At 43.8% G+C, this 13,811-nt stretch overlaps 1 protein-coding gene across 1 annotated transcript in view; it reads left to right on the top strand.

Moving 5' to 3' along the window:
* LOC106581679 (uncharacterized) overlaps positions 1-13,811 on the top strand; it is a 79,759-nt gene that overhangs the window by 37,608 nt on the left and 28,340 nt on the right. Inside the window, exons 3-5 of the mRNA XM_014163898.2 lie at positions 2,493-2,549; positions 3,603-3,695; positions 4,164-4,349. Coding sequence (XP_014019373.2) covers positions 2,493-2,549; positions 3,603-3,695; positions 4,164-4,349 — 336 coding nt within the window. The remainder of the gene's footprint in view (positions 1-2,492; positions 2,550-3,602; positions 3,696-4,163; positions 4,350-13,811) is intronic.

The following is a 13,811-nucleotide window of genomic DNA, read 5'->3' as shown; positions in this document are numbered from 1 at the left end:
GTGCTTAGTCCCCTCCTGTACTCCTTGTTCACCCATGACTGAGTGGCCAAGCACGTCTCCAACAAGCGCAACTCATTACGTTTGCCAACGACACAACGGTGGTAGGCCTGATCACTGACAACGATTAGGCAGCATATAGGGAGGAGGTCAGAGACCTGGCAGTGTGGTGCCAGGACAACAACTTCTCCCTCAACGTGATCAAGACAAAGGAGTTGATCGTGGACTACAGGAAAAGGAGGTCCGAGCACGCCCCCATTCTAATTGACGGGGCTGTAGTGGAGCAGGTTGAGAGTGTCCACCTCACCGACAAACTATCATGGTCCAAACACACCAAGACAGTCGTGAAGAGGGCACGACAATGCCAATTCCCCCTCAAGAATCTGAAAAGATTTTGCATGGGTCCTCAGATCCTCCAAAAGTTATACAGCTGCACCATCGAGAGCATCCTGACTGGCTGCATCACCGCCTGCTATTGCAACTGCTCAGCCTCTGACCGCAAGGCGCTACAAAAGGTAGTGTGTACGACCCAGTACATTATGGGGCCAAGCTTCCTGCCATCCAGGACCTCTATACCAGGCGGTGTCAGAGGAAGGCCCTAAAAATTGCCTAAGACTCCAGCCACCCTAGTAATAGACTGTTCTCTCTGCTACCGCACGGCAAGTGGTACCGGAGCACTACGTCTAGGTCCAAGAGGCTTCTTTACAGCTTCTCACCCCCAAGCCATAAGACTGCTGTACAGCTAATCAAATGGCTACCCGGACTATTGGTATTGGTATTTTTTTTATGCTGCTGCTATTCGCTGTTTATTATCTATGCATAGTCACTTTACTCCTACCTACATGTCCATATTACCTCAATTACTTCACCTAACATGTACCCCCGCACAATGACTTGGTATCGGTACCCGCTGTTTATAGCCTGGTTATTGTTATTTTATTGTTGCTCGTTTTTTTTACTTTAGTTTATTTAGTAAATATTTTTTTAGCTCTTATTTTTCTTACAACTAGATTGTTGGTTAAGGGCTTTTAAGTAAGTATTTCACGGTAAGGTTGTATTCGGCACATGACAAATAAGATGTTATTATATTTGATGCATATTATGCATCTAGCCATGGTGCCTTTACCAAGATTGGAAACTATTAGGAACAATTAGAAACCTCGGTACTCTCCCTAAGACGTTTGGAGTGGACAGGCAGTCGTTGATGCAGAGAGAGAAGAATAAGATCAGGGTTGAAGGATATCAGGGATAGAAGACCTACAAGTGGTGGACAAAGATGCGAACAAATGAGGGTTGTTCTCTTGATAAGTGTTTAAATTGGACCATTTCTGTCCTGCTAAGCATTCAAAAGTACTTTTGGGTGTCAGGGTAAATGTATGGAGTAAAAAGTACATTATCTGCTTTAGGAATGTAGTGAAGTCAAAATAAAAGTTGTCAAAAATAGAAAGTAAAGTACAGATACCCCAAAAAAACTACTTCAGTAGTACTTAAAAGTATTTTTACTTAAGTGCTTTTCACCACTGCTATTGGGCGACTACTCATGCACTTTTGGGTGGGCCATTGTCATATTGTTGTCTTTCATCGAGGTGATTCAGTTTTTTGGTCTACCACCTGTACCTTTATAATACACAATAGAGAGGATATTTTACATTCTCTTCAGATAGGCTTTAGGAAGACAAGTTGAACTAATTAACAACAATAACAGTACAGCAAATGTGAATCAGCTTTCAGATAATGAATTGAAGGTTGTGTGTGTTGTAGACTTTGTTGCATGGCTTCTTATCCACAGAGGGCCAGGTTTGTTTTCTAACCAAACAATAACACACCTGATTCAACTAATCATGTCTTGATTGAAGTCTGTGATTTGTTGAGTCAGGTGTGTGTACTGGTTGGCAAGAACAAAAACCTAAGTCCACATTGATCTGTGTGGAAACGATTGGACCCCCACTGTTATAAGTGCTACTTTCATGATGAATAGCAATGATCTGTTTATTTTAATAACTTTAGGGGAGATTAATATAATCCCATTATAAATAAGAAATGTCAGTTTGTACGTTTTGAACATTTGGACATTAATTAAAATGTGTTATTTAAGAGATCGGCTTATTTGGAACACCCATGGGCTTAAAGGGTACACTCAGTACCCACTAAACCCAGTCCAGACTTTTCACATATTTTATCTAATATTTGTCTTATTAAAGCATTTTGTAAGTAAAGTCATAACTTCACATGAAAGATTAATCTTTCATTTTATATTAACTTTTCTTACAAAATTCGGGCAGTATATGTTAGAAATGTCTAAATTTAGATTTTGGTGGCCTTATTAGGTACACTTACTCTACCACTTCTTAGACTTTATTTCAATGAGAATGACAGATCTATAACTCACATTTCTATGTACATTTGGTCAGGTCGCCCAAAAAGTTATGTAATGCAGCTTTAAGTAAATGGGTTCCGTACATGATTCTTACATCGTATGTCCTTGCTCTCAACAGCCATTGAACAACGCTGATTTTATAATTCCAGTGGAAATCGAAGGAACAGTTCACCAGGTAAGCACGACTCTTTTGAGTTTAAATTCTTAGCCTTTTTCACAGGTTCTCTCCTTCATAGCAACACAATGGAATTAGCAGTAAAGTTGCCCTGACCTCAAATACAATTCTATAATCTATTATCTGTGTTATCCATGCTATCTCCTCAGTTTTAAAAGTGTGCCATTAGTGTGGCATTAGTTGAAAGTGGTCTCTTTTCTTTTTACCTTTTTCCTACCACTGTTTACTCACCGGTGCTATAGTGCTAGTACACTAGGCTAGCAACCTGACAGATCTTTGGCCTTCTCTGTTGACGGGTCTCAGCAGCCGGTGTCTATTTCTGTGGGCTGACGAAACAAGGAAGTACTGACTGGCTTCTCAGAAATCACTGGGCCCATCAATCTCAGTCCCTAGAACAGATTCTGCCCAGCCCATTGGAGATCACATCGGAGATTGCAGATACTGCTGCAGTTTTGCTTAGTTTAAAGGCAATTTTGGCCAGAAGACAGAAGAAAACACCTGTTTTATACCCCAGGCCTGGGTCTGTTTCAAGTAATCTAGGATAGGCTTGTTTAAGCAGGGAGAGCCTATTCGGGATGACTTGGTTCAGGAACAAGGCCGATAGCGTCATGCTCTTTCGAGGAATCGAGCAGAACTGGAATAAAAGTTATACATTGACAGGCATATCCTTCCATATACAGATAATAGGCTACACCTGATTGACCATTCCACATGGAAGTTTAGGGTCATCTGGCATTTATGAAGTCTGATATGCTGTCAGAGGTGTTAACCTCTCCTTCAGTATGTTTCAACGTCTCATTTTTATGTCCCAACCCATTAACCTCAATATCATCTGGCACCCCAATAGCAGTAAACCTGGACAAGCAAGGCAAGGTGCAGCTAAAAGTTACACATGAGAGGGCGTAGGCACAACTATTGCGCCAAAAATGATTTAAGATCTTCTATTCAAAAACTTGTTTAAAGCATTAACGTCTTGAGCAAAGACAAAATACAGTCAACTTTTTGTAAATAATCGGAAGTATTTCCCCATGTCTTGTGTTTCTATTACTTCAGGTGTATGTGTTGAAGCGACCCCATGTGGATGAGTATCTCAGAAGAATGGGGGAGTTGTTTGAGTGTGTTCTGTTCACTGCGAGTTTATCCAAGGTGAGATCATGTTCACTGAATGCTGATTGACATAACTACATTAAAGGTTGAAAGGATCTAACTTTTAGTCAACTACTAGGCTTAAAGGGAAATTCAGGATTTATGAAGTTACATGTTAGATGGTTCCTCATCCTGAAAGTAGTCTATGGGCAAGGAGAACCTGTAATCCATGGTTCTGCTTTCTTTAAACAGCCACTACAAATGTAAGCTAACTTAAGTCCATGCTATCTAACAATCAATGGAAGTGATGGGGCCATCTACTGAACTTTCAATACTGAATTTTCCCTTTAAGAATGTGACATGTGTTTGACATGTTTTATTTACAATTCTTAGAAACTTTGCCCTGCCATTCTAATATCTTATTCATACACACGAACTTCGTTTACATGTACATATGCATAACACACACACAGCTTTCTGTGAACTACCATCAATGACAATGTTGTTTGTTTTCTCCTTTTGTGCCAGTATGCCGATCCCGTCTCCGACCTGCTGGATAAATGGGGTGCCTTCCGGCACCGTCTCTTCCGGGAGTCCTGCGTTTTCCACCGAGGAAACTATGTGAAAGACCTGAGTCGGCTGGGCAGGTACCTCAACAAGGTCATCATTGTGGACAACTCTCCAGCCTCCTACATCTTCCACTCTGATAATGCTGTATGTCATTCATACTTCTCTCTACCAGTATACTATACTAAGCCCTCTATTCAATCAACTTCAGATAAATGAGAAACTGCACTGCAGGTTCACTCAGAAAATTCCTGATGTATCAGAGGTGTTTAACCTGTTGAGGATAGACATTCCGCTAGCGGAACCCCTAGCCAACAGCCAATGGCATCGCACGGCGCAAAATGCAAAACCAACTAAAATACCACAATTCAATTTTCTCAAACAATCAACTATTTTACACCATTTTAAAGATAAGACTCTCGTTAATCTAACCACACTGTCCGATTTCAAAAAGGCTTTACAGCGAAAGCAAAACATTAGATGATGTTAGGAGAGTACATAGACACAAATAATCACACAGCCATTTTCCAAGCAAGCATATATGTCACATAAACCCAAACCACAGCTAAATGCAGCACTAACCTTTGATGATCTTCATCAGATGACACTCCTAGGACATTATGTTATACAATACATGGATGTTTTGTTCAATGAAGTTCATATGTATATCAAAAAACAGCTTTTTACATAAGCATGTGATGTTCAGAACTTGCATACCCACCGAAAACTTCCGGTGAATTTACTAAATTACTCATGATAAACGTTGACAAAATACATAACAATTATTTTAAGAATTATAGATACAGAACTCCTTTATGCAATCGCTATGTCCGATTTTAAAATAGCTTTTCGGCGAAAGCACATTTTGCAATATTCTGAGTACATAGCTCGGCCATCACGGCTAGCTATTTTGACATCCGCCAACTTCGGGGTCACCTAAACTCAGAATTACTATTAGAAAAATTGGATTACCTTTGCTGTTCTTCGTCAGAATGCACTCTAAAGACTTCTACTTCAACAACAAATGTTGTTTTGGTTCCAAATAATCCATAGTTGTATCCAATTACCGTCGTTTTGTTCGTGCGTTCAGGTCACTATCTGAAGGGTAACGCGCGAGCGCATTTCGTGACAAAAAAATTGTAAATATTCCATTACCGTACTTAGAAGCATGTCAAACGCTGTTTAACCTGTTAGGGCTAGGGGGCAGTATTGACACGGCTGGATAAAAAACATACCCGATTTAATCTGGTTACCACTCCTACCCAGTAACTAGAATATGCATATACTTATTACATATGGATAGAAAACACCCTAAAGTTTCTAAAACTGTTTGAATGGTGTCTGTGAGTATAACAGAACTCAAATGGCAGGTCAAAACCTGAGAGATTCCTTTACAGGAAGTGGCCTGTCTGACCATTTCTTGATCTTCTTTTCCATCTCTATCTTTTACTAAGGATCTCTGCTCTAACGTGACACTTCCCACGTCGTCCATAGGCGCTCAGAGCCCGGGAAAAAACAGAATGTCGTCATTCCAGCCCCAGGCTGAAACACATTATCGCCTTTCTCAAGTGGCCGATCAAGGGACTCTGGGCTTATGCGCGTGACCCGACCGCCCCCGCCTTTGTGATTTTTTCCTCTGTTTGCCGAAAAGGAGATTCCCTGTCGGAATATTATCGCTTTTCTACGAGAAAAATGATTTTAAACAGCGGTTGACATGCTTCGAAGTACGGTAATGGAATATTTAGAATTTTATTGTCACGAATTGCGCCATGCGCGCGACACTTCTTTACCATTTCGGATAGTGTCTGGAACGCACGAACAAAACGCCGCTATTCGGATATAACGATGGATTATTTTGGACCAAACCAACATTTGTTATTGAAGTAGCAGTCCTGGGTGTGCATTCTGACGAAGACAACAAAAGGTAATCAAACTTTTATAATAGTAAATATGATTATGGTGAGTGCTAAACTTGCCGGGTGTCTAAATAGCGAGCCTGTGATGCCTGGGCTATGTACTTAGAATATTGCAAAATGTGCTTTCACCAAAAAGCTATTTTAAAATCGGACATATCGAGTGCATAGAGGAGGTCTGTATCTATAATTCTTAAAATAATTGTTATGCTTTTTGTGAACGTTTATCGTGAGTAATTTAGTAAAATATTAGCGAATTCCCTGGAAGTTTGCGGGGGGTATGCTAGTTCTGAACGTCACATGCTAATGTAAAAAGCTGGTTTTTGATATAAATATGAACTTGATTGAACAAAACATGCATGTATTGTATAACATAATGTCCTAGGGTTGTCATCTGATGAAGATCATCAAAGGTGAGTGCTGCATTTAGCTGTCTTCTGGGTTTTGGTGACATTATATGCTGGCTTGAAAAATGGGTGTCTGATAATTTCTGGCTTGGTACTCTGCTGACATAATCTAATGTTTTGCTTTCGTTGTAAAGCCTTTTTGAAATCGGACTGTGTGGTTAGATTAACGAGAGTCTTGTCTTTAAATAGCTGTAAAATAGTCATATGTTTGAGAAATTGAAGTAATAGAATTTTTAAGGTTTTGAAAATCGCGCCACAGGCTGCAAGTGGCTGTTACGTAAGTGTGACGATTTCGTCCCACCTAGCCCATAGAGGTTAAAATCAATTCTTATGCTATTTTTCTCGTAAAATACCGATAATATTCCAACCGGGCAACGTTGTATTCATTCAAAGACTGAAAGAAAAACATGGCGAGCTCTCGTGACCGCGCATCTCCAGTCTCACTGTCCCCAGGCTGACCACTTACAAACTCTGCTCCTATACTTTGCCCAGAGACAGCAGACACCCCATTCCACTTTCTGGCGGCTTTAGAGAGCCAATGGAAGCCTTAGAAAGTGTCACGTTACAGCACAGATGCTGTAATGTCGATAGAGATGCAACAGAAGGACAACAAATTGTCAGACAGGGCACTTCCTGCATGGAATCTTCTCAGGTTTTGGCCTGCCATATGAGTTCTGTTATACACACAGACACCATTCAAACAGTTTTAGAAACTTTAGAGTGTTTTCTATCCAAATCTACTAATATATATGCATATTCTAGTTTCTGGGCAGGAGTAGTAACCAGATTAAATCGGTACGTTTTTTATCCGGCCGTGAAAATACTGCCCCCTATCCCAAAGAAGTTAAGAGAAACTGACACTCTTAACTATTTTACAAAATGAAACAAACAGATAATCAAAGTATCTTCCCAAAATATAAAATGTGTGGTTTATGCTTCAAATGTACTTTGTAAGAGGTTTTACAAATTGTTTCTATTTGACTCAAAATTCTAACATATAGTCCAGCATGGTTGGCAGCATTATATGGATGCAGTCAGTGCATGATTAATTTAATTCAGCAAGAAATCATAAAAAAAAAATGTTTATTCAACGTACAATTGTACGGCAACCAGCTGCAATAAGATTGTGAGTTTACACAGCAAAAACGTTGTTGAGCAAATTCACAACAAAAAGTTTGTATGAATTTTGTTGAGCAAACTCGTAATCCTATTGCAGCTGACTGTCTTACAATTGTATGTTGAATCACCATATATTTTCTTACAGTGTTAGTCTAATAAATATATCTATCAGGTTGGAAATCACAGCTAGTAAATTGTTTGCTACCTCCAGCCAGATGGCTTGATACGAGTTGTGGACTCGAGTTACATGCCTTAAACTCGAGCGTGACTCAAGTCACACATTAGATGGCTTGAGACTTGACTTGATATAAAATAAAATAACTTGAGACTTGACTTTGACTTGGAGCCTCAAGACTTGGGACCCGACTTTGACTTGAGACTAATGACTTGAAATTATCTGGCCAGGTTTTGCAACGTTTTGTCACCCAGTTAGTAGAGCATGGCATTCCTCACTCGACTCCCTGACTGGCACTGGTTCACCCCTCAGCTCCGCCGACCACTCCGTGTGCCCGCCCCCCCAAAATAAATGTGGGCTATCTTTTGGGCTTGCGTTCTGGTTGCGAACCCCGGAGTCGTTGTTGATCCTCCTTCGCTGCTTCCACCTGCTTCCATGGCAGGGTCTGGTCCCCTGCCATAACCTCCTCCCATGTCCATGATGTCCTCCACTCCCCTTTCTCCCGGGCCCAGGATATCTGCTCCTCCTGGCCACGCTGCTTGGTCCTTTGGTGGTGGGATCTTCTGTTACGCTCGTTGATGGAAGGATCAGACCAAGGTGCAGCGTGGTAGGCGTACATTTTACATTTATTAAATTAACACCAAAACAAATACAAACAAAAAGTTCAGTAGGGTATACAGCACAGTACCAAAAACATGATCCCACAAACTAAGGTGGGAAAAAGGCTGCCTAAGTATGATCCCCAATCAGAGACAACGATAGACAGCTGCCTCTGATTGGGAACCATACCCGGCCAACAAAGAAATAGAAAAACTAGAATGCCCACCCAAATCACACCCTGACCTAATCAAATAGAGAAATGAAAAGGCTCTCTAAGGTCAGGGCGTGACAGTTATAGTTGTGGTAGTGTCTGCAGTAGTAATGGTTATAGTTATACTAGACTGGTTATAGTTGGAAAAGTTAGAATAGCCTGAACATATGAATGTTGGCTTTGGCTTGAACAGTTCAAGAGTTACTGTTTGTGAGTTACATTATGCTAATTAATGCACATTTATATAGTTATTAGTTAATACGTTTGAAAGAATTTGAAGTTAGGACAGCATGAACCTGTGAAAGTTTATTTGGTTTTTCTAGCTTGAACAGTTCAAGAGTTACAATTATTGTTGCTAATTTATGCACATTCAAGTAGTTATAATTTATATTGAAGACCAGAGTTAGTGCGAACCAGCACTAGCTAGCAACGCCTAGGACCAGAGTTGGACCAGAGCTAGTGCATACCAGAGCAGTAGTTGTGGTTCAGTAGTTTTGTGGTCAGTATTTGTGTGGTTGTGGTCAGTTGTTCTCAATAGTGGTTAGTAGTTGTGCTCAGTAGTTGCGGGGTTGTGGTTCAGTAGTTGTGGTAGGTGGTTGTGTTGTTTTGGTCATTAGTTGTGGTCAGTAGTTGTGTGGTTGTGGTTAGAAGTGGTCGATCGTTTTGGTAAGTACAGTACGTGTGTGGTTCAGTAGTGTCACGTCCTGAGCAGTAAAAGGGGTTATTTGTCATTGTAGTTTGGTCAGGGCGTGGCAGGGGGTGTTTGTTTTGTGTGGTTCGGTGTTTTTGGTTTATGTTCTATGTTATCTATTTCTATGTGTTTATCTAGTTTTCTATTTCTATGTTGGGTTTTTGGCAATGACCACCAATTAGAGGCAGCTGGTTGTTGTTGTCTCTAATTGGAGGCCATATTTAGTTGGGTTTGTTTTCTCTTGTGTTTTGTGGGTGGTTGTTTCCAGTATAGTCTGTGCACCTTACTGGACTGTTTTCGTCATAAGTTTATTTTGTTTAAGTGTTTTCTTTAATAAAGAAAGAAGATGATCACTTTACCCGCTGCGTTTTGGTCCAATCCTTACGACGCCTATGTAAAAGAACCACCCACCAAACAAGGACCAAGCAGCGGGGATTGGAGCACCAAACAAGGACCAAGCAGCGGGAATTGGAGCACCGAAGAGAAGGATGGACGTGGGAGGCAGAACGACGTTTCTGGGAAAGGAAACTAAGGGAGCTAGATGAGGCCGAGAGGCATCCACCCCCCAAAAAAGTTGTGGGGGGCACACGGGGAGTTGTGCAGAGTCAGGATGGAGACCTGAGCCAACTCACTGTGCTTATTATGGGGAGCGACGGATCAAGCAAGCACCTTGTTATGCGGAGATATGCACTGTGTTGCCCATACGCGTGCACAGTCCGGTGTGGCCAATAAGGGCTCCGCAGCATTGCCTGGTGAGAGTTGGCTGGCAGCCAGGGAGAAGTGCGCCGGCGCAGCGCATCTGGCCACCAGTGCATCTCCTCGGTCCAGTTTACCCTGTTCCTGCTCCTCGCACTAGCCCTGAGGTGCGTGTTACTAGGCTGGCGCCCCCAATGCCAGCCCCACGCATCAGGCCTCTAGTGCGCATGCCCAGTCCAGTACGTCCTGTTCCTGCTCCTCGCACTAGCCCTGTGGTGCGTGTTACTGTTCTGGCGCCTCCAAAGCCAGCCCCACGCATCAGGCCTGTAGTGCGCATGCCCAGTCCAGTACGTCCTGTTCCTGCTCCTCGCACTAGCCCTGATGTGCATGTCACTAGTCTGGCGCCCCCAAAGCCAGCCCACCGCATCAGGCCTCTAGTGCGCCTGCCCAGTCCAGTACGTCCTGTTCCTGCTTCCCGCACTCGCCCTGAGGTGCGTGTTACTAGTCTGGCACCTCCTAAGCCAGCCCCACGCACCAGGCTTCCAGTGCACCTGCCCAGTCCAGTACATCCTGTTCCTGCTCCGCGCACTCACCCTCCAGTGCGCCTCCATAACCCGGTACAGCCAGTGCCTGCTGTGAGCACTCTGCCATTAGTACGTCCTGTTCCTGTTCCCCGCATTCATCCTCCAGTGCGCTTCCATGACCCGGTACAGCCAGTGCCTGCTGTGAGCACTTAGCCTCCAGCGACGCTCCTCAGCACTGAGCCTCCAGCGACGCTCCTGAACCTCCAGCGACGCTCCTCAGCCCTGAGCCTCCAGCGACGCTCCTCAGCCCTGAGCCTCCAGCGACGCTCCTGAGCCTCCAGCGACGCTCCTCAGCCCGGAGTCTCCAGCGACGCTCCTCAGCCCGGAGTCTCCAGCGACGCTCCTCAGCCCGGAGTCTCCAGAGACGCTCCTCAGCCCGGAGTCTCCAGCGACGCTCCTCAGCCCGGAGTCTCCAGCGACGCTCCTCAGCCCGGAGTCTCCAGCGACGCTCCTCAGCCCGGAGTCTCCAGCGACGCTCCTCAGCCCGGAGTCTCCAACGACGCTCCTCAGCCAGGAGCCTCCAGAGACGCTCCTCAGCCCGGAGTCTCCAGCGACGCTCCTCAGCCCGGAGTCTCCAGCGACGCTCCTCAGCCCGGAGTCTCCAGCGACGCTCCTCAGCCCGGAGTCTCCAGCGACGCTCCTCAGCCCGGAGTCTCCAACGACGCTCCTCAGCCAGGAGCCTCCAGCGACGCTCCTCAGCCCTGAGCCTCCAGCAACGCTCCTGAGTCTCCAGCGACGCTCCTCAGCCCGGAGTCTCCAGCGACGCTCCTCAGCCCGGAGTCTCCAGCGACGCTCCTCAGCCCGGAGTCTCCAGCGACGCTCCTCAGCCCGGAGTCTCCAGCGACGCTCCTCAGCCAGGAGGCTCCAGCGACGCTCCCCAGCCTAGAGTCTACGGAACGGGAGCTACGCCCAGAACCAGAGCCACCTCCGTAGTGGGAGGATTGGGGGGGGGTGTAGCACAGGGACCGTTGTTGACGGTGGCCACCCTCCCTTCCCTCCCTTTAAGTTTGGGGTTGTTTTTGTGGGGTTTTTTGTTTTGAGGTGCATTCCGGGTCTGCACCTTTTGGTGGGGGGGGGGGGGTACTGTCACGTCCTGACCAGTAAAAGGGGTTATTTGTCATTGTAGTTTGGTCAGGGCGTGGCAGGGGGTGTTTGTTTTGTGTGGCTCGGTGTTTTTGGTTTATGTTCTATGTTATCTATTTCTATGTGTTTATCTAGTTTTCTATTTCTATGTTGGGTTTTTGGCAATGACCTCCAATTAGAGTCAGCTGGTTGTCGTTGTCTCTAATTGGAGGCCATATTTAGTTGGGTTTGTTTTCTCTTGTGTTTTGTGGGTGGTTGTTTCCAGTATAGTCTGTGCAGCTTACTGGACTGTTTTCGTCGTCAGTTTATTTTGTTTAAGTGTTTTCTTTAATAAAGAAAGAAGATGAGCACTTTACCCGCTGCGTTTTGGTCCAATCCTTATGACGCCTATGACAAGTAGTTGTGGTCAGTAATGGTCAGTAGTTTTAGTAAGTAGTTGTGTGGTTCATTAGTTTATGTTGTTGTGATCAGTAGTTTTGTGGTTGTGGTCAGTACTTGTGGTTTAGTAAGTATGGTTGTGTTCAGTAGCTGTGGTCAGCAGTGGTCAGCAGTTGTGGTCGGTAGTTTTGTGGTTGTGGTCAGTAATGGTCAGTAGTTTTGCTAAGTAGGTGTGTGGTTCAGTGGCTGTGTTTAGTAACTACAGTTGGATGTACTGACAAATTCTCTAAAATGACTTTGGAGGTGGCTTATGGTTGAGAAATGAACACAATTCTCTTGCAACAGCTCTATTTGACATTCCTGCAGTCAGCATGCCAATTGCAAGCTCACTCAGACATCTGTGGCATTGTGTAGTGTGACAAAACTTCACATTTTTTGTCCTCAGCACAAGGTGCACCTGTGTAATGATTATGCTGTTTAATCAGCTTCTTGGCAACGGATAAATGCTCACTAACAGGGATGTAAAACAATGTTGTGAACAAAATTTGAGAGAAATAAGCTTTTTGTGCATAGGGACATTTTTTGGGGAGCTTTTACTTCAGATCATGAAAAATGGGACTAACACTTTACATGTCGTTTATATTTTTGTTCACTATAGTTTAAAAAGTATAAAAGATACCGTATCAAAATGTGTGTACAAGCACACTATTCCAGATAGATATGCACATTTTAAAGTTTGAATTATGTTTCTAGCTGAAACAGTCTAGGAGGAGTAGCGTCCATAATAATAATAATAATAATAATAATAATAATAATAATACGATTTAGAATGGGATGTTTGCTTTGCAAGTCTCATTTAAATAGAATAATCAAATCTATTCAAATTGTATGTCATATGCACCGAATACAACAGGTGTAGACCTTACCGTGAAATGCTTACTTAAAAGCCCTTAACCAACAATGTATTTCAAGAAATAGAGTTAAGAAAAGATTAACTAAATAAACTAAAGTAAAAAATAAAATAACAATAACGAGGCTATATACAGGTTGGTACCGGTAGAGAGTCCGGGTGGACATTTGATTAATTGTTCAGCAGTCTTATGGCTTGGGGGTAGAAGCTGGTAAGGAGCCTTTTGGACCTAGACTTGGCGCTCCGGTACCGCTTGCCGTGCGGTAGCAGAGAGAACAGTCTATGACTTAGGTGATTGGAGTCTCTGACACCGCCTAGTATATAGGTCCTGGATGGCAGGAAGCTTGGCCCCAGTGATGTCCTGGGCCGTATGCACTACCTCTTTAGAGCCTTACGGTCAGATGCCAAGCAGTTGCCATACTAGGCGGTGATGCAACCGGTCAAGATGCTCTCGATGGTGCAGCTGTAGAACCTTTTGAGGATCTGGGGACCCATGCCAAATCTTTTCAGTCTCCTGCGGGGGAAAATGTGTTGTGGTGCCCTCTTCACGACTGTCTTGGTGTGTTTGGACCATGATAGTTTGTTGGTGATGTGGACACAAAAGAACTTGAAACTCTCGACCTGCTCCACTGCAGCCCCGTCGATGTTAATGGGGGCCTGTTCAGCCCTCCTTTACCTGTAGTCCACAATAATTTCCTTTGTCTTGCTCACATTGAGGGAGAGGTTGTTGTAATGGCACCACACTGCCATTACAAGGCACTCTGGTGTTGAACGCTGAGCTGTCGTCAATGAACAGCATTCCCACTTGGGTGTTATTTTTGTCCAGGTGGGAAAGAGCAGTG

This window comes from Salmo salar, chromosome ssa21, assembly GCF_905237065.1.
Source record: "Salmo salar chromosome ssa21, Ssal_v3.1, whole genome shotgun sequence".
NCBI lineage: Eukaryota > Metazoa > Chordata > Actinopteri > Salmoniformes > Salmonidae > Salmo > Salmo salar.
Note: the sequence above shows the minus strand (reverse complement) of the source record. Positions and strands in the feature narration are given on the sequence as shown.